Raw genomic sequence first — 25,921 nt, forward strand, 5'->3', positions numbered from 1 at the left:
TCTGTCTGTCACTTCAAGCCCTACTAATACCCCCTACCTCCCACCCAAGCAATTCAGTGCATCTTCTGGTCCTGAATACCTGCTGCTGTTGTCACTATAGTTATTAGAGCCCTCCAACAGTCATTTTCTTTAAACTAGACTCCTGCTACCCCTATCCACATCAAAGACGATGATGGGTATATAACGTTGAAGGACACTGCCTCCAAATGGCTTGATATACCTTTTATTATAGCACGGGGAATGGAATAAATTGTCCCATAAAAACCTAACCAAATTAATGATGGTCTTCTGAGCTGGCATCTCAGACAATAACTGGTAGCTGTTGTTCACAGTCAACAACAAAAGGAACCAAAATAAATTGCTAACTAATGCAAGCCACACTCTTGTCTTCATTCCACCAAGTACAACGCAGGCTCTTAAGGTCTCAACAACTAGTACTTTGCTCTGAATCTGGAGCATAACTGGACAGGCAGAAGCTGCTTCTCTGAATTCAGATCATGGCAACTCTCAGGATTGTTTTTATCTACCACTGTACCAAAAAGAATCCACATAAGAAAGATGAGACCTGAGACCTACAGACTACCACAGTAACATGCCAACCTAAGCAGTAGACATAAATCCCATTCAAACGTCTAGTAGAACAGTAAATGCATAGCCCTGCTAATAATAGCCCTGATTTAAACAGACATGGTATAGGACTTTAGACAGTGACATTAAGAGAGGTCCTCACTCACAGACTCCTCATCACATGTACACATAATATATACTGTTCAGCTTTGATATTCAAATGAACTATAGTGGTGTTCTTTAGTGGGTCCAATATCCAATCTGCAGCTAGGTCCCATGTTCAAGTAACTGCAGACTCTCCATGTTTGAGATTCTCTTCTATCTGCTATAAGGGGTGCAGATGAGAACAAGTACATACAGGAGCCCCAAAGCCCATTCCTGACACCACCACAAACAGAGACCTATCAAAAGAAAATAGTTTCTTCATTCCACCTGCATGTAATTACTTCAAAATTCACATAGTAAGAGAACTATGCCTTCATACCAGTTCTTTTCAAAGGATATTTTTAAAAGAAATATCCAGATACCATGCCAAATCAGGGTGCACTCTTTAAATGAATTTCAGGCTTACATACATTTAGGCTGAACTGAAGGAATTTTCCCCATCTGACAAAATAAGTGAAAGTCAATGAATGGTCCAGCTGACTTTTTCCTTTAGAGAAATTATTCTTAGAAGCAACATGAAAGAAGACTCACTACAATGTTCTCTTCCAAAAGAAAGATGCACAACAAATCTTCACTTGCAAACCATGTATGAATGTCAGTTATGGGAATCAGCTCAGCTACAAAAATAAGATCTAGGCACTAGCACCAACACTCATTCATTGAATTAAGCCCCACTGACTACAGTGGAATTTGCTTTCAAGTAACATCCCTAACACTGGGACGTGTGCTCAAAGGCATAGCCATCTAGTCCAGGTGATCTGAAATATAGGAACAAATCTGCAGCCATCTAGATACAAAAATAGCCAGACAATATAGGCCTTCACTGATATCCGTTTCTAGTCCAATTAATGTGACATTACTGGATTCATAACCCACACCCTCCATTCCCATGTCATCTGAAAAAACATCTTAATATACCAATGTAGTCATGAACTATGAACAGCCTTGCTGTCATTTGGGACTCACTGTATTACAGAAAAAAAAAATTACCACCAGCTACCCAAGTGGAAGCAGATCTGAATTGTTTTCTTCTTTTTAGTGCAACTTATCAACCTAAACCAAATCTCTCCAGGAAAGTCTTTTTCTAATTTCGCCAGAATAACTGCAGAAAGCTCTACCACTATGAAGGCAATATAGTTAAAATGGGGAAAATCACAACTGTTTTTAACCATCTTACCCCTTCGTTTCTTTCTCTTTTCTCCATCCTCTCCAATTTCTCCATCATCATCTTCATCATCATCTTCAGAGCCACTTGATTCAGAGCCAGAGATCTCTTCCCCTATGGTATAATTGGGTTTATTATAGATACACAGGCCTTCCAGCAACTGTTCATTTGCATAATTTTATTGCATTAGATCCACAGACTTTGTGGGCTAATTTAAAGCACCCTGAACAATTCCAAGGGCTCACAAAATAGGGCTGCAAAGAACCCAGGCAGATTCTGCTGAGGAAATCAAGGGGGAAAGCCAGACATAGTTTACGAGGGTAGATATACGTAACCCTGATCTAGATCACTGTTATCCACCTCAACTTCAATTTAGTGTACCTCTTTTTCATCTTCAATTGTAACTGGCAAGCAAACTAAGAGTGAGGAATGAGAGGTGACACAATCCAATGTTAGATTCAAGCAGGGGTCGTTTGGGGCCAGAGCGCGCCAGAGCACCGCTCCGGGAGCCCAGGAGCAGGCACAAATGGCGGTGGCGGCAAGCCCCGCCCCCAATCTCCTTCTGTTTAGAGTCACGCCGCAGCAGCAGCGCTATCCCTCCATTGTATTCTATGGCCCCACAGAATACAATGGAGAGATCGTGCCGCTACTGTGGTGCTACTCCAGAGAGAAGGGGTTTAAAGTTTAAACCCCTTCTCTCTTCGCTCCCCCCCCCCAGTCCGCCTTGGTAGGCAGGCTGGAAAAGCAAACGGGGGGCATCTTCAAAAGCCTCCCCTTCCCCAGCCAGCCCGCCAAGGTGGGCTGGGGGAGGGAAGCGCAGTGGTGGCGCGATCTCTCCATTCTATTGTATGGAGAGCACTAGGGAGCACATGTCAGTCGTCCTCTTGCCCCTGCCGCCCAAAGGACTCCACATGGCGTGGGCCCTCCCACCTCTGCAGCGTAGTTTGCTGCTCTGCTCGCCCTCGCCTTAACACACGAAGGACTAGGACGGGACGCATGCGGACCTTGGGTAAGTTGAGAGTGGCGATGTCGCCACTGGAGCAGTGAGGCCACAGGCCAGTGGCTGGCCACCAGCAGCAAAAGGATCCTGCTGCCTGTGCCCCTGGGCCTCCACCGCCCACTCGCCTACGGTCTGCTGCCCCCGCCCACCCGCCTCCAGGTCCCACACAGTTCCCAGCCCAGCTAAAGCAACCGCCGTCCTCCCGGGCCCCTGGGCCGCCTGCCCGCCTCCCAGTCCCACACAGTTCCAGCCTGGCTAAATCACCCAGGCGACGCCCTCCCGGGCCCCTGCTGGGCCTACCCGCCTACCCATCTTCCAATCCCACGGGTCTCGGTCCCAGCCCAGCGGGTCCCGCTGAGGGGCTTTCCCAGTGCGGTGGAGTCACCGCGCTGGAAACAGAATGAGGCGGCTTCAGCTGCAGGTAAGACAAGCGGAGCCAGATGGGGCTGAATGGACCTCTCACTCGCTTTCTTCTTAGCAGGGTTACACACACACACACACGCTTATTGGTTTGCTTGCTGAAGTTTGATTTATTTATAACATTTATTAGCAGCTTTCCCTCTTCGCGGAACTCAAGGCAGCTTACTCGTTATGGTTTTTTGGATGAGGTGGAGAGAGATGTGCTGGCCCTGTGGGCGAAATTTCTTTTGTGATCTGGTTACAGGGTTGATTTCTTTTATAAAATTTGTTGAGCTGCGACAAAGCTGTTGGTCAGATCGGGTTACACTTCCCATTTGCAAGTGCCTATGGCAAGCTCCATCTCTTTCCCCCCATATATATTCACCTCCTTCCTCAGAGTTATGGGGGGGGGGGAGAATCCAAAGCCAAGTTTGGAGCCAATTTTCTCTTCCGCTTCGAAACCTGCACCAAAGCTGCCAGCAGCAGATCTGCCCAGTGACTACTGACACAATGCGGAGTCCCTCTTTCTGATTTGGAGAGAAATTCCCCCCTCGGCCAATCCTGGCTCTCGCCCCACATTCCTCCCCGCCTGACTCACTTGAAAGCCGGTTGCCCGCAGAAATGGACTTGTGGCTGCAGAGGGAGGTTGTCGTGTTGGGAAGTGTGTATGGCTCAGTGGTAGAGAATGAGCTTTACATGCAGAAGGTTTAAGGTTCAATGCTTGGTGTTTCCAATTGGAAAGTCTAGGTAGTAGGTGATGTGAAAGATCTGAACCTGAGACCCTGGAGAGTTGGCTTTCAGTTAGAGTAGATAATAGTGCCTTTGACAGACCAGTGGTCTGGTTAGGTATAAGACAGGCTCATATGTGGTGTTCTGATTTTAAGGTCTGCAGTTACTGTATTGTGTGGAGGGGGATCAAGACAGGTAGTTGTGTTAGTCTGTCTGTAGCAGTAGAAAAGAGTAAGAGTCCAGTAGCACCTTAAAGATTAATAAAATCATGAAAGCTCATACCCTGCCATAAATTTTGTTAGTCTGGACTCTACTGGACTCTTGCTCTTTTCAACTGTGTTATGTGTGTGGAGGTCCACATGACTGATGTTTTGTGGTGTCTGCATATACAACTCCAACTGAGTTAACAAGGAATTAGACTTGTTAGAAAGGGTAGGTAATTAGCAAAAATACAGAAGGAAAATTTATTGTATAATAATAATATTAAAGAGACTTAAATTTCAGCATCACAATTAACAGGATTTTTCAAAATTTGTGATTTGTGTTTTTCTGTTTGAGAGAAAATCAGAGATTGTATTACTTGTTCTCACAATTAAAAAAAAAGAAATTAGCAATTTCAAATTTTGTGTTTTTCATTCTTCCTAAAATGCATTTATGTTTGAAAACTGGTGGGTTCAGGGGGGGGGGGTGTGTGTGTGCAGAAGGTATCCTCGCCTAGTGTGCAAAAAAACCTGGTACTGGCCCGGGGGGGGTGGGGGAAGCGAAAGAAGGGGTTTAAAGATTAAACCCCTTCTCTCTGGAGTCATGCCGCAGCTGGGGAAGGGAAGGGGAGGCTTTTGAAGATGCCTCCCCCCCTTTTTGCTTCCCTTTCTGACATCACTTCCAGTGAAGTCAGGGGGTGTGGCATATGCTAATGAGCTATTATGCTAATAGTTTATTAGGTATGCTAATGAGCTCCTGCAGCTCTTTTTCTACAAAATGCCCCCTGGGTTCAAGTACCATCTAACAGGTATATCTAAACACCTCTTGGGTTTAAAACGTTAAATATTTAAGCTACCGGAATGTCTGTGTATGGAAAGCTCTGAATGCATTTGAGAACATTTAAAAGAAATGCCAGTCCTCGTTGCTAATCTCCGTCAAAAGAAAGGACCGGAGAGAAACAGGAAAATCAAACAAGGACTCAGGGATTACCTTCCTCCAACTTTTTCTTAAGCTCCTCAATTTCTTTTTGAAACTGGCGAAGCAAGGCATCTTTAGGGTCCTCGTTGATTCTAGCCTTGTTCTTGATGTTCTTGGCACGGTTGGCGTATCTCAGAGTGCTAATGGTCTCATCATAATTGTAGTCTGCAGGGCCAATGTTTGCACACTGAGAGATACATGAAAAAGTTACACACGTCAGTTTACAGAAACAAGGACAGGAGGAGGACAAGGACAAAATGATGACGAGAAACTGTTACTGCAAGCAACTTTGTCTCCTAAACCCATTAGACTGGATGTGGCTAGCCCATTACCAGAAAAGGACGTACCTACAAATATTAATATTTAACATATGAATAACATGCCATGCAATTCTTTAAAATAAATCATTTCATCACAAAACAGTCATGAGCTGTCTTTCAGACACACTTATTTTCAACTCTCCCCCAACCCCCATTGCTATTGTATCCCATTATTACCATCATGGTTTTGGAGTTACCACCAAGGGAATCTTGTAATAGTCGCGTCAATTTAGAGTTACGGTAAGGCACATGAGTACTCTTTCCGTCCACCAATGCAGAAATCACATTTCCAAGGGTGGAGAGAGAAAGATTAATTTTTGTAGCTTCCTTTAGTCGCTGCCCAGTGGCTCCAGTTTTTGCTTGCCTTTCTGATCCCTACAAGAGACAGAGAGTACCTTTACAAGGGATGGAAAACGCTTTCTACAAACAACAGCATAGGGCATGTTATGGAACATGTGCAGCAAAGCATCTGGAAAGAGAAATAAAGTGGTTGCCAGACTGAATAACAGAAAGGAAGAGGAAAAGCTCTGATTAATCAAAAAGTACATACTAAATATGGTCTACAGCATCTTTTACAACTGGACAGGAAAAGGAACGACCAAAGACATTTTGCCACCTCAAGCCAGCTGCATTGCACAAGTTGGTAGCTGCACTTCAGCAATATTGCAATGAACCTGGGGAGCTCCTCTCAGATTCTGTACTACTTCATTAATTTCCCCAAACCTAGTTGCCTCATTATAGTGCCACTTGGTCTGCTTGTATGATTGGACCAGTCCGGCACAGAAAGGAGAAAGGAGAAGAGCTACTGCACTACAGGAAGACAGGACAAAACAGCCATTTTTTATTTAAAGCTCCCAACCCTCACTGATGAAGGGATAAGCAGACAGACCACAACAGCTGTGTATTCTAGAGACTCATATGTTAGGAGTCACACTCAAGTTCTACCAAGTTTTTTAATCTCATGACCAATGGTTGCCACAAGCAACTGGACATTTCAGCTGCCCTAAAGGACCAATCACATTTTCCCTTAGATCATCACAGTACACTATTCCTTCTTCCTCAGTTGTTTGTACTGAGAAATAAGTAGTGTAATTACTGTCTTGCAAAACTTAAGGAGACTACTCATCCATAGCTATGTTCTGAATTCATGGTTTAAAAATATGTCCTGTTTGGCAAATAAAAGTGGTTTACTTAGATGCTAAAGTCTTAAAATTTATAGATGGGCCTGTGTGGATGTACCTAGGTTTGTATGCACCTGATTTTTATTCTCTGCCAATTGAGCTCCCCCCACAATGCAAGTTATGGCATTTCATCTCCTGTGCTAAGACACTGGCCAGGACAGATGCATTAGAAATGTATACCAGAACTTACCGCAAGATCTACTAGATGCAGCTTTCCCATGCGCACATGTATATTCCCATCAATGCCCTTTTCGCTGCACTCAATTGTGATTGTAAAGATAGCATGGGAACGGGAACTGTGTTCATTCATATTAGTGGCACCAACAGACCCTATGTAGACAGAAAAGCCAAAGTAACTTTAACCTTTAACAGTGACATGTATTGGGCCAATGAAGAAACACTGCTCTAAATCTCACTGGAGCAAATGCTAAACTTTGCACAGCTTATAATTAAATGCAATATTTTAAACACATTTATTGTTGTCTTTAGACCTTATTTTTTTAAAATCAAAGTTATATGTAATAATTACTGTTTCCTTATTACTTCAAGCTACCATCCTATATATATGGACCTGCGGTGGCTCAAGTGGTTAAGACGCTGAACTGCAGGCTGTGGAAGGTCAGTAGTTCAGCGGTTCGAGACCCGAGTGTGCCGCATGATGGAGTGAGCTCCCGTCTCTAGTTCCAGCTCCTGCCAACCTAGCAGTTCGAAAGCAAGAAATTGCAAATAGATAAATAGGTACCACTTTGGTGGGAAGGTAACAGCGTTCCGTGCGCCTTGGTGTTTAGTCATGCCGGCCACGTGACCACGGAAACGTCTTCGGACAGCGCTGGCTCTTTGGCTTTGAAACGGAGATGAGCACTGCAACCCTAGAGTTGGATTCGACTGGCTTTCGAGCAAGGGAACCTTTACCTTTACCTTTACCATCCTATATAGCTTTTATTGCTTTAAGGTGCTGCCTGGGAGAGTACAAGAAATAACTGGGGGGAGAAAGAGAAAAATTGTATAAGGTGGAGCAGTAAAATTGTTTGCTGGCACTCTTACTGCACAGTTTGTGGGTCAGCCTTGCATATATTCATGCAACAGGCCATAAATCGATTTAGATCTAGCTCCCATCCTATACACTACAGATGTACAGAATTCAAATATCAAGAATCCACTTCAACGTCATCTAACTCACAAGCTTCAAATACATGGGAAATTTGTCAGAGTGAACTGCAGTGAAATTCGATCTGCATACAGCCTAGATACTTGACAGTTAGTTAAAAACCTATCTGAAACAGAATAATAAAACCTTTAATAAAGAACTTAAACTTGTGATTTTAGAAACATTGCTACTCAGATCCACCTCCCACTCCAATATAGGGGCCCAGGCAGCTCATTAAAATACTACAGAATAAATCAAGCTATAGTAAACAGTTAAACGTCCACTGAATTATCCATACAGCAGTCCTACAATAAAAGCTGAAACTTAATGACTGTTAACCAATGGCCCTCTTCAATAAACCCACCATGGCTGCGGTCACATGGAGCAGTAGCCACGCTACTGCGACGGAAGATAGGCGGATTTTCTGGGCGCAATCTCACCGCCACATCTGGGAAGCGTAGAGCTCCCGTGGCAAACCCGAGGCTTCCCTCCAAAGATGCGCGGTTAAAAACTAGTACCTCGGAGGTACTAGTTTCCGGAAACCGCGGGGCAAGGGCGGGCGTCTGATCGCGGTTCTGGTGGCATCCGGCGCCCGCCCATGCCCCATTGCGAAAAGGTTTTTTTTTCCTCGAAGTCTCCAGGGATGCGCACAAGCACCCAATGGGGCATGCGCATACTTCAGGTTAAAAAAACCCAACACAATCCTGTTTGCCGCACCGCTTCTTTGGCGCGTTGTGTGATCGGCACCTCCCCCCTAACCACGGGACCTCGACAGGACCACGAGGGGACACCTGATCGTGCAGCTGCGCGTTATTTAGCTGCGGGGCAAACAGCCACGCCTCCCCCCCCGCAATATCCGACCCGTGTGACCGGGGCCCATGTATGCTTTCCTGAAGATGGAGCTAGTGAACACCTGATTGTTTTTTTCTATTGTTTTTTTCTTCTCATACAGCCCAGTTAAAAGAGTCAATGTCACACACAGGAGACAGAGTACTAGATGAAAATAGAAAGTCATGCTCGAAGACCTGGTTAGTCATGACGCACAGTGGGTGGCCCTGAACAAGTTACCATCTCTCAGCCTAACCTACTGTGTACAGTCGCTAACAAGATAAAATGGAATAACCCCCTGTACATCACTGTGAGAACTTTGGAAAAATGCACTTTCAAAATGATCAAATCAAATTAAAGCTATTTCTTTTATGTCAAAGAAACTGTTTTATAAGAATGCAAAACCTTTAGGTGCAAAACTGTCTATGTCAGAAGTAACAACCAAGATCAAGAGTATTAACTAGGCCGCTTCCTTCAGCTATGTCACAGTTGGCCATATGTAATAAACACTATGACAATCCAGAAAGGGTCACAGGACCACCAGACGGACCCATAAACTTACGGTTTTTGTGTCCAAGTGTCATAATTCTATCCATATCATCGGCATTATTTACAACATAAGCCGAAAGATCTTTGATATAGACACCCACATCAGGCCGTTCTTTAACCTACAAGACCAGGGGGGAAGAAAGTCAAGCAATTTTTTTAAAGAGGTGCTGAGAAAGTACATTTCAGAAATACTGCTCCCTGTAACCTTTGAAATTACAAAAGTAGTTGTTTCAATAATAATTTTAAATGTTTGGATCCTAACCCTTTCTTCTGTTTCTGCAGAGCTGTTCTTCCATTGCAGAGGCACTCCTCCTTCACAGTGCACATTCCTCTGGCTCTAGGTACTTTCAGCTCATTGCCAGATGCTGGTCTCATAATGAGCAGAAAGTACCTACCTCCGGACAAGACCCTCTGCAACAGAACATCCCCTCAGTAATGGAAGAACAGCACTGCAAAAACAGATGTCCCTAAAGGAAGGGTGTTTATTTCTAAAGAGGTGAATATGTGGCAGAGGGACCCAATTAGAGAAACATGCGAGAGTTCTGTTGGATACCACATCTATTCACTGAAGGTAAAAGGGGTAGATGGCAAGCTCCGCTGAAAGTAACTTAGAGCCATGCCCCAGAGACTATCTTGTCCATTCATCATTTCCCAAGTTACTACACAATTGGACAGAGAAGGGTCCTGGTTCTCTTATGACTGAGCCTTTCAAAAGATATTCCAGTAGAGAGCTTCTGAATGCAGAGCAGCAGAACAGTATGTACAGAATGAGCTAAGCTGATGAGGTCTGCCACCTTCTGCCAGCTAATCAGCTTACTCATTTCTTAGACACTCTAAGCAAGAAATTGAAAGACTGCAGGATTCGAGTCAGTGGGATTTTAACATCAATTGATTTCAAGTGACAAGAATGGCAGAAGACATGAATGACTAAACAGGAAAATAAATCAGTTAAGGACAAGGAATATCCGTTACAGATATGAAGCTAGCTATACTAGGAGTGGATTTGTTAACCACTACTGACTAAGCCATACTTTTACAACCTTCGTTAGAAAAGTAAGGAGTTGTATAATTTCCCCCAGTTTGGCTAAAACGTAAATGTAAAAAGTTACACACACACAGAGACATTTTAAAGTTCGGGAGCTGGAATGGGGGCAGCAATTCTAGATACATTTCACTTTGCAAGCAATGACTGAGGAATCCTTTGTTCTTACTTCCAGCCTCTGTGTCTGATCTTTCCCCAGCAGGTCACGCACTTCCTCATTGTAAATTTCCAAGTAAGAGACTCGAACCAAAAACCTGAATTCATAATGCCAATCAACAGGAGCATCATCAGAATTAATTCAATCTTACAAGGAAACAAAAGCAAACACACACCGGCTTGGTTAAATTTTATATATATATCACCACTACAACCAGCCAAAAGGAAGTTGGAATGCCATTCCTATCAGAAAGTACCAAGGTATTTGGGGTTTATGACATACTCCTGAACACCAAAAATGGGGGGGGGGGGGGAGAAGAAAAAAAATAAAGGATGTTTACTTCCATGCCATGCTGGTGGTATTTCCACAGGCACCCTTTGTTCTCATTAAGTACAAGCACAAAACAGAAGTAATAGGGCTAGTGGTCGGAAAAGGCAAGGAGGTGACCTACCTCGTATCTCCTTCTGCTTTTGCAATGTGCCCAAATATATGAGCAAAGGAATTTGGAATGATCCCCCTGAGTTCTGGTACAGCACGGACACCTTCCATAGTAAATGTTTTTCCTGTTCCAGTCTGCCCATAAGCAAAAATGGTACCTGCAGGACAAGAACAGCACTAATGATTAATCATAAATGAGACAGAAGGATTTTTAATCCCCTTTTTGGCACTACCAGAACCATTAGGGCAAAAGAGCATAAACAGAATCTTGCACTCATACATTCCTGGAAGGGGAAGACAGGTGTATTCCAGGCCACAGCACTTATCTGTGGCTTCATTGTTGCTGCTGCAACCCCAGATGAAATGCAGTGACAATGGGGCTTACAAATGGCAGGATTTCTCCATGTTTTCCATGTTACTATAGCTGATGATCCATTACATAGAGAGCAGAAAACTCATGGGCTTTTTTGTGCGCTTGTGCTGGGCAATATATCAGTGTTTCACTGTCCAAACATGCTCACTGCCACCTTTCTGTTCCATGTATGTGTTACTTATCTATGACTGGTGGATACTTTTCCATGGGAACACCTGATTGGCTGCTTGCCCAGGTCACTTGAACTGGCTTTAGCAATAAGCCATTTAAAAATGGAAATAATACATGGAGCATGCAATTGAATTAAAACGACCAGCCTGACGTGTTGTTACAGTGATTTATCAATAATATGCAAATATTTGTTTTTTTCTAAATTCTGCTGCCTTCAGCACCTCCCAAAATGGTGCAGAGGTGGGCAGCTCCTTTTAAGCAGAGCAGACCTTTCCAAAGGGCAAAACATAATTCCAATGTGTATCTCAAAGGAACACTGGAGCAAAGGTGATTTACAAAGCATGGGGGAAACTGCAGAGAAAAACCACAACAACAGAGGCTATGCAATGAATACTGTTACTGTGGCCATAATCTCTGTGATCATGTAAACTGCATGTGTATATCACATACTTCAGGGACCTCTATATGGCGAGAAACACATTGCACACCCTTCCCCTAGGAAAAGTTGGTGGCATACGCAGAAAACCAAATGGTTAGCATGCCTGCTTATACTTGCTTATACAAAGATGGTCAAATTTGAGCCCGACAGTTTCATGCATGCTTTTGAAGCCTGACAAATTAGGGCCAATGTGGCACTCAGCTCTGTAGCCACCCTGAGCTGGCCTCGTCTGGGAGGGTGGGGTATAAATTTGATAAATAAATAATAGTCAGAAAATCCGGGGGGGCAGGTCACTTGGGGGGCAGGTCACTTGGGGGCCATTCCTTCCCTTCCAGGGACCCCCTGCCCCTTCTGGTCAGTTTCACTCCCCTCCAATCAGCTGTTAGGTTTAACAGGTGATCTGCCAGACTGAAACTGACCAGAAGTTTCAGGGCAGCTTCCCTGAAAGAATCGGTGACGGGCAGGGGTAAGGAGTGCAGCAGGGATGGGAAGGGTGTCTGGCACCCTCCCGGGGTGGGGCAGAGATGATCTGTGATGGGGCTCCACCCACAAATGCCCCACCATGGCTACAGGCCTGCCTGGTGGCACTACAGCTGCATGCAATGTTTGCTTGATAGCAAAGTACCACTGAGTGATAGGAGTGCTTAACCCTGCTTCTGTCTATTCCATTTTCTCTGGAAGCTCTCCCCTCCAACCCAAACATCAACAGTCTTTAGGCTCATATTAATGATACAATGTGGGTCTGGGACACTGCAGTGATGGAGAGGAAGAGGAGAAAAACAGCTAGGAGAATTTGGGGGCAGTGGGGAATCTGGCAGAAGTATTAAGCACTTCCTTTCCTCTGGCCCTTCTTTGCGTCCTCCTGAGGGTGCTTTGTAGCAAAGAAGGGACTGTGATGCCACATTCACAGAGCTGCTGTATAACGTTTACTGTAGTTAGGCCGTTAGATCTACCAAAGAAGGAAGTACATAACTGGCTGCATCCACACATAACGATTGGCTACTGAGGCATTGTTTCATTCTGGCAACCATCCAGAGCTGGATTTTCCTTCCTGAGCAAGCCAATGCAGTTGCAAATGACTGCTGTAGTGCAGCAGTAGTATAATATCCAACAAGGTGTGGATGCAGCCATTGATAAACAAGTCCTGGAAGGAAAATAAACTGCTGACCAAGAAACACACAAGTCTGTGACAATCATAAAGCTAGAAACTCATTATCACTTTTTGAAAAAATAGCTGAAGGGATATCCTGAGATTGGGCATGTGAACCATTTTTGAGAGCCAGTTTGGTGTAATGGTTAAAAGCAGTGGACTCTAATCTGGGAGAACCGGGTTTGGTTCCCCACCCCTCCACATGCAGCCATCTGGGTGACCTTGGGTCAGCCACAGTTCTCAGGAGCAGTTCTCTCAGAGCTCACAGGGTGTCTGTTGTGGGGAGAGGAAGGGAAGGAGATTGTAAGCCAGTTTGGTGTAGTGGTTAAATGTGCGGACTCTAATCTGGGAGAACCGGGTTTGATTCCCCACTCCTCCACTTGCACCTGCTGATGTGACCTTGGGTCAGTCACAAGCTCTGGCACAGCTGTCCTTGAAAAAGAGCAGTTTGTGTCAGAGTTCTCTCAGCCCCACCTACCTCACAGGTTGTCTGTTGTGGGGAGGGGAAGGGAAAGGAGTTTGTAAGCCGCTCTGAGACACCTTTGGGTAGTGAAGGGCGGGGTATAAATCCAATCTCTTCTTCTTCTTCTAAGCCAGTCTGAGACTCTGAGTGAAGGGCAGGGTATAAATCCAACTCTTCTTTCCACAACAGTTTAACAAGCCAACAGGTATTTTAATGTAAGGAAACCTATACTTAGGAGTTCAAGCACGTCTCCACAACAGCCTTTCTAACACAGGGTAAATTTTTACATTGTTTCATTCTCACTTATGCATACCCAAGTGCAAAAGAAAAGCAGTACCATTAGCTGCACATACATCAAATAAAGTGTAGAACATATGTTTGATCCTACATGCATGCACCCTTCACAGCTGGAGGTACTTTAGCATGCATACCCTTTGTCCCACAAGGAGAACTGAATGCCTGCAAGATGGAAAGCTGGCACAGCATTATTCCATGCCAATACCATCCTGAGCCCGTGCAGGTGCCAAACACAGTGATCAGAACAACAGATCCCATAAAATTCCATAGCTCAGCTGAGCTTTGGCATATGAAACTAAGGGCTTTTCCACATTCTCATGTTCCTCACTTGTTTGTTCCTGTTTTTTTTGGGGGGGGGGGTTTCTGTTCCATGTGTATTTTGCTCCCTCTGGTGGCTGACTCGATACTACATCGTTTTATATCCAGCAAGAAAACCTGTGTAAATTTGCAGATTTTTATGCCGAACATAGGCCAATATAATATCGAATTGACCACTAGAAGGAGCAAAACATGCATGGAACAGAAACAGCCCCCCCCCCCAAAGTAACAAGAACACACAAGTGAGAAAAATGAGAATGCTGAGAAGCCCTAACCCAGGGGTGTCGAACTCATTTGTTATGAGGGCTGGATCTGACATAAATGAGACCTTGTTGGGCCGGGCCATGTGTGTCATAAAATGTAATGCCAGGTAGTGGAGATATAAACTTTATAAAGGAAACAAACACAAAGGTGTTTTTTTTACTTAAAATAAAAACATGCTTAAACATTAGCACTCTTGCAATATTTTGTTTATTTAACAGTGTCTGATAACTGACACCTCTTGCTTTGAATTATTGCATCAAAATGTCTGTGCTGTTGCAATCTTGAGTATGCTGTTCAGGTGTGTATCTGTAAGCTGCAAACATACGATGACACAGCAGCAGCAGAACTAGAAGAAGAAGCAGAAGACAGCCAGTTCTACTGTGGGCCTGAAAGAAACCCTCCGGGGGCCTGATCCAGTCCCCAGGCCGCATGTTTGACACCCCTGCCCTAACCTATACATTTGAATCAGTCTGCAGCTCCAGCTACAGTCTGAGTTCTTGTGGGGTGGCTAAAGTAGTAAACATTTTGCTTCAAGACAGACATTCAACCACAGCAACTGCACACCAAATTTCTAGCTTGGGCCTAGTTTTTAAAGAATCAAATCTGAACATAGATACAGAAATACTGAAGTAAAACAATAATAATAATTTGTTCCAAAAACCTCTAAACGTCCTACCTTCTGTAACTTAGCCACTTCTTGCCTTAGGCATGCTAAAGGACTGCATCTTTAGAACTAGGCTTGCCAGCCCCCCCCCCCCCCCCCCCCCCAGCAACCAGTGGAGTATGAAGTCAGGGTTTCCAGATCCAGGTTGGGAAACTCCTGGAGATTTGGGGATGGAGCCTGGGGAGGACAGGGACCTCAGTGGGGGACGATGCCACACAGTCCACACTCCAAAGTATCTATTTTCTCCAGAGGAAGTGACTTCTGACATCTGGAGAAGAGTTTAATTCTGCGGGATCCCCATGTCCCACCTGGAGGCTGGAATCCTTATTTAGAACTCTCCCCAGCTGTCCCCTTCTGTTGCCATCTTCTGCCAGCAGGTAAAGACTTTCTGGTTTGATCCAGCATCCCCTCAGTGACCCTTACTTCCTGTCCTATGTTTTGATTGTTGTTTTATGTTTTGTGTTGTGTTTTACCTTAATTTAATTATTCTAATGTTTTTCCTGTTTGGTTTTTTTAATGGCTCTTAAGTTGTGTTTTATTATCTGTGTTTTTAATGTGTTAGGCATCTTCATGGTCCTGATGATGGCAGAAAAGCAGAGTATGAATTTTGTACATAAACAAATAGGACACTCCACTGTAAGTCTTAACCATCTCTGTATGTTAAAGTACCTACTGAAATTAACAGAATGGGTTGGATCCTGACTAGCATTTTTGCAGGTGCAGGGACTTCTACTCACAGAGTGCAATTTCCCCACCTCTCTCCCACCCATGAGAGTCCAAAATACCCCCCAAAACCCTGTTCTTCCCCCAGGAACAGAATTTCAAGGGGCACTTTGGGCTCCTGCAAATAAAGAAAATATTACAGTTCATGAGTAGAAGTCCTTGAGTCTGCAAAATCACTGTTGGGATCCAAGCCAATATCGCCTCAGGAACACTCTAATTTTGCCATATGCAACCCAATCAGCTATTTTTGTTCAAGTACTCACAAATGTTTTGCTATTCATGAAAAAGAGTGTATGATTTCAAAAGAAATCAGATGCTTATTAACTACTAAAAAAATAGCTAATGTGAACAGCCAATCAGCTTTACAAATGCCCGAGAAGTTCACAACACAAGTCAAGACCCACCAGAACTGCATGGGTAAGAACACAAGGTTTCTGTGACAAAGAAAACAGCAGTGCATTAATCTGAATATGCAACTGATCTTGGCATGTGTACTTAGGGCCTCACCAGAGAATGGTTTTTAATATAATAATTGCATGGTTGCATATTCAATTGCTGCATGGGATCCAGACCGCTTTCCTCTACTTATTACTTCTGTTACAAAGAAATGTTTGTTTTACAGCATTTGAATTGCAATACATTGTTGTTCACAAAAGGCAATCTTCCTGTCTTGTGCATAGTTCCTCAATCTGCATCAAACATCTCTCACAAATAAAAATAAAGAATCTTGTAATTCTCTCTTCCTGGCTTCCCACAAAAGCAAAATTTAGGATGACAGAAGGGCAGACAGTAAAAAATCCCAATCCTTCTGAACAAGTCTTTGAAGCAAAGCAGAGCATCTCCTCTTCTTTGTCTTGTTTCATAGGGCCTGGATGTGGTAGTCTGAGAATTTCACACACCAAAGCATGCAGACAGGAGGCAGGTTGCATGAAAAAGCATGCCAATTAGTCAAAATAATTTTTCCTTTGCCAAATAAGAAAACAAGAAATACTGAAACAAAGTTGATATTCCAATATTAAGTACAACACTAGAAGCAAGCATCTACATATATAACACTGTGCATTTGTAATAATGAACAAGCTTAACAGTGCAACCCTAAAATAACTTTCCTGAAGGCCCCATTGAATACACCTGAATAGGATTTTGAATAGACCTGTTTAGGATTGCACTGGAAGGACAACACAGAAGACTTTATCCTTCAAAGGCCACTCCTACCCCTGCTACCACTACTGCCCCTTCATACAACCAGGAAGCACTTACCATTATATCCTTCCAGAACAGAGTCTATAATTGGCCTTGCCGTTAAGTTATAAACATCAAGCTGCTTGCTCTCTGGTCCAAAAACAGTATCAAATGTAAATGTCTTGGGAGGTTCATTGGAAGAATCTGTTTTGTGGACAGTAATGGTGCCTCTCATCTCATCCACATTAACAGCCATCTTGTAACACATTGCTTTCTCTCGTTCATTGAAAGGCCGGCAGCGAACGACGACCTTGACATTGTCAGAGTTGTCAGGCTTGTCCGGCTTCTCTGATTTGTTAATCTGCATTTTAAAAAGCAAATGAAAAAAAAGAAAATGAAAAAAGAAAAAAGAATAATTTTAACCGTCTAGAAAGCACTTCTTAGGTTAGCTGGAGATCATTAATCCACTTTAGAAGAGACCTGTTACCAGGGTTTACAGTTCTGCACCAAGTTAAATTGCCACAGAAGACTGCTAAAACTATCAAAACAAACAAGGGAACACGAGCAATGTGTAAGATTCAGCTGTAGCAAATGTCTGTTGTGTGCATGGTCATCAGCGGATTCACCTTAGATATTAGAATAATCAAGCACCCCCAATTGTAGACTACAAAGACCACCTTCATCGCTTATTTCCTTCTACTACGTAAACTGATCTGAGTTTCTGACTTGTTTCTATGAAAGACACATCTGACAACAAGCCAGTCAGCGTAGTGAAACCCACAAGAAACAACCTGTTTTATGTTTCACATACATGGAACAATTCTGTTACATCCTGGAATATGATAGTCTTCCAGAGTTTTCTTTTCATATGATGTCTTCCAAGAAACCTCCAGTGTTACTTTAACTCTCCCCCCCACCCCCAGCAAAAAGACAAAAACCAGATCTGCCTTTTTAAAGAGGCATGTGAGGAAAACAGCACGCGGCAGTGACATCTCTCTCTTAAAATGATGTGTGTTGAATCCTCAAAATGCTTCATAAACTCTGAAGTTCTGTTGGAATTGAGACTTTTGAGAAAAACTATGGATAGGATCAGACTCTAAGTTACATGGCTACACGTATGATCAGTATGATTTACAAATTTGAAAAGTCTTCTCCAGTTGAACAGAACACATCTGAATTTATTACATTTATTCTTTAATTAAAACATTTCTGTCTTGTGATTTCCGCAGAGTTCAAGGTGGCTTACAATATTTTTTAAAAATCCAAACAAAACCAGAATAAAATAACAGACCCCATATCTGTCCCTCGCTCTGCCCATAAAAGATGCTTCCCATTCAAACCCTTCAAATGCCCTCACAAATGGGCAAACTTTGCAGCACCTCCTGAAGATTTCCAAAGAGGGGGGATACCCTCACCTCCTTAGGGAACCCATTCCACAGAACAGGAGCCACAATGGAAAAGACCCGGGCTCTAGTCAATGCCATACGGGCTACCTTAAGTGATGGGACAGCCAACAGATGATGCCTGAAGACTTGTAGTTGGCACACAGGCACACACACAGGAAGGTTACAATTCTTCATATATGTGGGTCCCATGTCATGAAGGGCTTTAAAGATCATAACCAACATCTCGAATCGAATTCCAGAACAGACTGGCAACCCACATAGCTGTTTCAAATGGGCAACATATATTGCCAGTGGCTGCGGTGGCACAAGTGGTTAAGATGCTGAACTACAGGCTGGAAGGTCGGTAGTTCAGCAGTTTGAGACCCGAGTGCCGCATGACGGAGTGAGCTCCCGGTCTCTGGTTCCAGCTCCTGCCAACCTAGCAGTTTGAAAGCAAAAAACGGCAAGTAGATAAATAGATACCGCTTCAGTGGGAAGGTAACAGAGTTCCGTGCACCTTGGCATTTAGTCATGCTGGCCACATGACCATGGAAATGTCTTCGGACAGCGCTGGCTCTTCGTCTTGGAAACAGAGATGAGCACTGCAACCCTAGAGTCGGATTTGACTGGCTTTCGAGGAAGGGAAACCTTTACCTTTACTAGTCCCTGACAGGAGCTGAGCTGCCATATTCTGCAACAGTTGTAGTTTTCCAGTTGTCTTTAATGGCAGTCCCACATACAGTGTGTTGCAAAAAGCTAACCAGGAGTTTACAGAAGCATGGATTAGTGTAGCCAGATTGGCTAAGTCTAGGTAATGAGAGTTGGTGAGCCAGATGAAGCCAATAGAAGGAGCTCCTGGCCACCATACCAACCTGCTTTTCAAACAGCAAAGGAGGGTCCATGAGCACCCCCAAGCTCGTAACTTGCTCTGAAAAAGCCAATGTCACTTCATCTAAGACAAGTGGATTCAATCCCCCTAGAATATCAGCCTTCCCAACCAGCATTACCCCTGTGATGTCTGGATTCAGCTTTTTCTGCCTTAGCCACCTGATCACAGCCTCAAAGCACCAGTTCAGAACCAAGAGGGATGTATCTGAAGGACTGGATAATGAAATACAAAACTGGGTGTCATCTGCATATTGAAATAGCCAACCCAAAGCTCCAGACAATCTTGTTCAGCACCCTCATATACATATATTAAAGGGCATGGGTGAAAGAATAGAACTCTGTGATACTCCACAAGAAAAATCCCAGAAAAAAGAGCTGCCGGAGACCCAGGCCCTGCGGGACCTTGTGCAGTTCTGCAGGGCCTGTAAGACGGAGCTCTTCTGCCAGGCTTTTAAGTAGGAGCCACCACTACCTTAACATCATTACCAACTGGCCCTGGGAGAAGAGAACGACAGCGCCACGTGGAACTGACATCACCAATTTGGGAGTACCATCTTTAAGACACCATCTTTTTCCTGAAGTTTGTTCCGAAACATCTAGAGCACTTATAATGTTGTAATATTGTATTTATTGTTTTAATCTGTTTTTATGTATTGGCTGACGCCCCATTTGTGAGCCGCCCTTAGCCTGCTTGCGGGGAGGGCGGGCTATAAATTAAAATAATAAATAAATAAAACCAGTTGATTCTGGTGAAGACTCTTTGTGTTCAGTCAGACAGAAAAAAGTGAAATCACTGAATATACCCTTAAGATCAATTCCATATTCCATCTGGTGGATAAAAATGGAGTGGTCAACTGCCATCAAAGGCTGTGGAAAGATCTAATGGTATCAAGAGGGAAGACTGTCCCCTGCGCAACTTTAAGCAAAGATTATCGTCTTGTGCAACTAAAACCAAACCAGGCTGAAATGGGTCAGAAGTAAATGTGTCATCCAGAAAGCCCTGGAGCTGCTCTGCCACCACACGCTCTATCACATCACCTTACTTAGAAAAAGTAGATTGGATAATGGCCTATAATTGGCCACCTCATCTCTAGCCAATGAAGGTTTTTTGAGCAGATGTCTAATAACGACTTCCTTCAAGGGCCTACAGAGAGCCCCCTCAATCAGGGAGGCAATGACAATTTTCACTAATACCTTTTTACCTGCAAGATTTTAAAAATCAGGACAGGCATGGGTCCAGAGTACAGGTGGCGGCACTCACACACCCAAGGACCCAGTCAGTATTCACAGGCATAATCAATCTGAAGTTACCAATAACAAAAGAATAAGCAAATGCTTTTGACACCTAAGGTACCAGACCTACTCTCAGCCTGGCCTCCAAGGCAGGATGGAGGCAAGAGATTTTGTCAGCAAAGAACCTTGCAAAAACATCAGAGTTACAGGCCAATTTTTCATCACTGGCAGGATCAGACTTAGGTGCTACCGGGTGATCAACCACTTTAAACAATTGACCTGCGCAATATTCTGCAGATGCAACAGTGGGACAGAAGAAAGTGTTGTTCGCTGCCATCACTGCCACCTCATAGGCCTGCAGATGGGTTCTGTGATATGTTCTGTCTGATCCATCCTGAGTCGTCTGCCAGCATCACTCTGGTCATCTTCCAGTCCACTTCACATCACCCCTGGTAAGCTAAGAAGCTGGGGGTTCGCAGAGCATGGAAGAGGATGCCAAGCAGCACTTCTATCCATGGCCCCAGCCAGCCCATCAGTCCATGCTGCTCGCCATTAAATGTGATCTCCATTAGACTTAACCACTTAGAGAGCCTTGCTTTGGAGTGGCATATAAATTTAAGCAAATCAAGTTGCATGCAGCTTTCAAGAAGACATAAAGGATATCTGCTCTCAGCAATGAGCCATATACATTGTTATACATAGAAAAGGAAGGAGGATTTTTAATTAGTGTCTTAAATAAATTCTAGTTTTCACATTCCTTAAGCAATTGTAATGAGAAAGTAACTAAATGCTTCTTTTTACATTTATTGATACACACACTATTAGTAATAAGCTTAAATAGATTTTCTACCACATTTTATTGAAGGCAGTCAAAAAGTCTTGGGAACAGTTAACAGCTCAGTATTTGTAAAACACATACTTTAACTCTTTTTAAGGTGATCAACAAAGTTTGGTGTTCGGTGTCATCTTTACAGCCTTCCCCCTACATCTCTTTCTAACTCCCTCCCCTTGTATGGAAGAGCCTAGGACCTCAATGACGTGTACAACTGCCAGGGCCAGGGGAGTCTGCAGAAGGACTTCTTCTTTAAACTGACCTCAACCATTAGCCAACCATATGCCACTAATGAAATGGAGAAAATAAGCAAGTTGTACTAAGAACATGAATAACTGATAAATTCTGCTGCTTAACCCAAACTGTGTATAACGTATATTGTGATTATCTGTCTTCAATCCAGATCAGAGGTGCACACAGACAGTCTGGATTGCATCTGACTATCACTAGCTTGTCATCTAAAAAATAACTAACTTTGAGACATTGTTACCAATTATTTCTTTTTAAAGAAAAGGACCAAGAAGGAGCCAAGCCTTTCTATATTTATTTTCTTTAAAAGATTAGATACCTGCCTTTCTTCCAGTAAATGTGACCCATGGTGGGTAAAAAGAATAAAGCGATCTCTTACAATTACAAAGTACACTAAAAACATCAACAAAACTAAAATTAAATTCAACAGATCAGTCATCAAACATATAAACACTACCATCCTAAAACTATAGCCCAAATAGTTCATATGGCCCTCCAATCCTATACGATATTAAGAAACTTGAAAGGCTCTCCTGAAGAGTTCTGTAACTCTCAAAAGCTTACACCCTGATAATCTTGTTGGCACTGGACTTGAATCTAGAAATTAAAGGAATGCACATACTCAGAGGGACTATCATTATCTTTAATTTTCCTAGGAAAGACCTATTTCACAGATAACCATAACATAAAAACCTGAACCCTGAATTTAATTAAATTCCCAGATTCAACACAGTCATTTAACACTCATGGTAAATGCTGTTGTTACAATAACAGATTTGCTTTATGTTAGCATTCAGGGCCCAAAGCATGATTCTTTGGGCCCAGTACAAACCCAGTACACCCAATCCCATATGTGTAAACTATGTCATGGGGGGGGAGGCCTGTTTTAACTCCTTTCATTAATGAATAGACCATACCAGGCTAATCTGCTTCCAGCCTAGACTAGTTCTATCCTCCCCCATACACACCTGCTTGTGTCCTGTTTGCACTCAAATATCCAAATAGCACCCCCCTTATTATTACTCCATCTATCTCATACATGGAAATTTATTTCAAAAACTGATCAGTGTATGACTGCCAACAGGCCTCGAGAAAAACATCCTGGCCCTTTGTAAAGGCTTAGTGGGATGTTATTTACCAGGCAATGCTACTTACCTCCATGCTATAAAAAGCACCAACTGCCTGTTTCTACGCATCAAGCCTCTATTAAAAGGGACCAGATATTATTCTCCAGGCCTGTCGACAATCCTAGCTCAGTAAAGCACATGAGGTAGGTTTACCAGTTCCAGGTTAGGGAATTCCTGGAGATTTGGGGGGTGGTACCTGGGGAAGGCAGGGTTTGGGGAGGGAAGAGACCTCAGCAGGGCATAATGCCATACAGTCCACTTTCCAGTGAAGCCATTTTCCGCAGGGGAACTGACCTCTCTGGTCTGGAGATCAGTTGTAATTCCGGGAGATCTCCAGGCCCCACCTAGAGAGATTGGCAACCCCAATAAGAAGCAGCAACGGCCATCTCTTCCACCCTTGCTAAGGCGCCTCCCTCTGAACCCAGGGAAACACGCCTCCCACCTTGGGGCTCTCAGCCCCAGAGAGTCCAGCCAGTGACCAATGCCCTTCCCCTTAGCCATCCTCCGTCCAGCCCTAGGCCAAGCCCGGTCTCCGGCACAGCACCGCGCCTAACAACGAAGCCACAAGCCCGCAAGGGGAGAGAAAGGAAGAAAAGGGCCCCGACGGAAGGGAATGTGAGTAAAAGCGGGCTAGGTCCCGGTCTACTTTCTCACCGGCATCCTGCCTCCTTGCCTGCGCTGGAGTCAGCTCCGGCCCGAGGGGAGAAGGAGGCAGAATCAGATGCCCACAAAAACGATACCCGTCGGCTTTGATTCAACTGCAACAATGAAGAAGAGCATTGCGCCTGCGCAGGCCGGATGACAGCACGGGCAGCCCATCCACCCCCCGTTCGCGTCATGCAGAGGCCTCTTAACCAATGAGCAAATGATCACTTCCGGCGCTCCGGCGCTATTGGCCACGAATAGTAGCCAGTAAGGGAAGGGAGAAACAGAGAACGGCAGAAGCAGCGGGCCGTTGCAGAAGCTGGAGGAAGGGAGGGATGTGGCACCCCGTTAGCCGGAATCTGGTAGAGAAAGGAAAACGCGACATGATGACGGTGGTGATGAAAGCAAAAAAAGAGGGGGAAAGGGGTGGAATGGAAAAACCTATTTTAAACCACTGTTACTTTGTAGATGTACTCAAGGTTTATTCTACAGTCTAGGTAAGTTTGGACTCTGTCGGAAGACTGCGTGGGTGGAAACGCAACTAGAGGGCCAAAACCTTGGTGGAATCGCAGCTTTCCAGACAGTGGGTCGTGGAACGCTATGATTTGACCGATAGCCTGAACATTTGGGGGAAAGGCCCAATGCTGCTTGCGTCCGTTTCTTTCCTGCCTTCATCCTGCACCAACCTCCTGTTGTACACTGCGCATGGATTCTGTGTCCACTGTAATTTGTGAACAGGACTAAAACAAATGCAGGGAGGGGAAGTTAAGAATGTAAAGTTCAGTCTTTGCTGCACCAAATGGCTGACAAATGATTCTTTGTCATGAAGGAAGCAATTCCACTCAAAGAATGCTGTTCACTTTGGAGAATACTTTGGAGAACACTTTCATCTTTTGGTCTTCAAAGCCATTGGATTTAGAAAGTCCTGCTTATTTGCTGGTATAGAGTCCTGTATTTACACTCTGCACTACTAAGGAACCTTAGGCATCACAGAAAAGAGGGAACTAAAATTAATACATCCTTGACTAGTATTAACTAAAAGCTGGCCGACTTTGAAGGGCTGTGGGAAGGCTGTATTGCATAGGGACATCGCATTCTGTGGTAGAAACTTCATGAACCAGTACCCACTTCCTCAGCTGCATGAAGTGTTACCCTCATGTAGTAGAGGGTACAATGGGCACAAGACAGCACAAAGACTGGGGAGGAGGGTGTAACCCAGCAATCCAAGAAATGAATGTGTTACTTCATTTTTTACTTATTCATTTATTTTTGAACTGCTGGACCTATTGGCATATTTATTTAACTGCCCGTCACCATAATTCTTGTGCTAACACTTCATGCATTTGACAAAGTGGGATCTGACTTGGAAAAGCTTGTGCCCTAAGACCCTTCATTTTCAGCAGTTTTATTTCTTCTAAAGCATGAAAGAATGTTGGGAGAGTGGAAGGGAATATGGAGAACTTAGGTCCTGACCTGAAGAAAGTGATGCTGGAAAGCACAGCACAATGGTACTTGGATTTTTAAAAAATGTTTCCTACTGTTTTATTACCCTCAAAGCCAGGGGCATGTGGCTAGAAACAGAAATTAAATGAAATATATCAAACTATCAAATTACAAATAAGTTATTACATATGTTAATATGAAGAATAATCGCATGATAATATGGTAGTATGGACAAAATATGTCATTAGTGACACCATCACTGGCTATCAAAATTTGAGTGCAGTAGAGTCTTAAAGACCAACAAGATTCCTAGGATATAAGCTTTAGAGACAGCCAAAGCTCCCTTTGTTTGATGAAGGGAGCTTTGACTCTTGAAAGCATATTCCCTGGAAATCTGGTTGGACTTTAAGATGCTGCTAGACTCAGATCTTGTTCCTCTACTGCAGACCAATATAGCTACCCATGTTGTAAGTCTCAATGCTTCTAGATGATGCTCAGAGGTTAAGTCAGTCATTATTATGGTTCACAGTCCATTCAGAAGCAGAAAAAACACTATTATAAAACTACATAAAATCTCAGAACACATCATTCATCCTAATGTATCTTAACAGTTCAGCATTTAGAACCCAAGTAGGCTATACACAGGACATTAACTCAGCCTGTATTTTAATTGCAGAGAATTTCTTTAGTCACCTCCACAGTAGTTCTTTGGACAACCACACCAGTAAGATCTTGAGAGTCTTCTGCTCAGAGAACAGGGTTTTTTTTATCAGCACAGGTACCAATACATTTAAGGGTGCCTGTATGTTAAAAAAATGCAAAGCAATGTTTCACTCAGGTGAGCACAGCAAGGACAAAATCTATAATCAGATTGAATGTTTTTGCATCTTTCTGTCAAGAGTGCAGATGGTAGCATGTTAGATCTAGCCAGTGGGAATGCATGGCAGTATCTAGGATCAGTTAGTGTTGATAGATAATATGCATATTGATGTGGGATCACTGGAGATAAATTGAATAGTACAAGCTTTAACCAATGGTTCTTGAAAATCAGTATCCTTTATATGGTCATTAATTGCTAAATTAACTTTACTTAGTCCCATGGATTGTTTAAAAGAAGCAGAAAGACCAAAAGTTGTCAGTTTCTCATCTCTTGGGTTAAGCCAAGTTGGAATACAAGGATCAGTCATTAGGCTGTAAAGAAAATTGTTC

At 43.6% G+C, this 25,921-nt stretch overlaps 1 protein-coding gene across 3 annotated transcripts in view; it reads right to left on the minus strand.

Annotated features, from left to right (window-relative positions):
- KIF3A (kinesin family member 3A) overlaps positions 1-17,277 on the minus strand; it is a 29,497-nt gene extending 12,220 nt beyond the window's left edge. For all 3 annotated transcript variants that reach the window (XM_015429120.1, XM_015429113.1, XM_015429106.1), the window contains exons 1-8: positions 16,989-17,277; positions 10,880-11,024; positions 10,441-10,525; positions 9,243-9,348; positions 6,896-7,035; positions 5,702-5,899; positions 5,217-5,391; positions 1,910-2,011 (exon numbers count right to left, since the gene is read on the minus strand). In XM_015429120.1, coding sequence (XP_015284606.1) covers positions 1,910-2,011; positions 5,217-5,391; positions 5,702-5,899; positions 6,896-7,035; positions 9,243-9,348; positions 10,441-10,525; positions 10,880-11,024; positions 16,989-17,277 — 1,240 coding nt within the window. The remainder of the gene's footprint in view (positions 1-1,909; positions 2,012-5,216; positions 5,392-5,701; positions 5,900-6,895; positions 7,036-9,242; positions 9,349-10,440; positions 10,526-10,879; positions 11,025-16,988) is intronic.
- Positions 17,278-25,921: the final 8,644 nt, after the last annotated feature.

The sequence above is a fragment of the Gekko japonicus genome, unplaced genomic scaffold (assembly GCF_001447785.1).
Source record: "Gekko japonicus isolate JY-2015 unplaced genomic scaffold, Gekko_japonicus_V1.1 scaffold768, whole genome shotgun sequence".
In the NCBI taxonomy this organism is placed as follows: Eukaryota; Metazoa; Chordata; class Lepidosauria; order Squamata; family Gekkonidae; genus Gekko; species Gekko japonicus.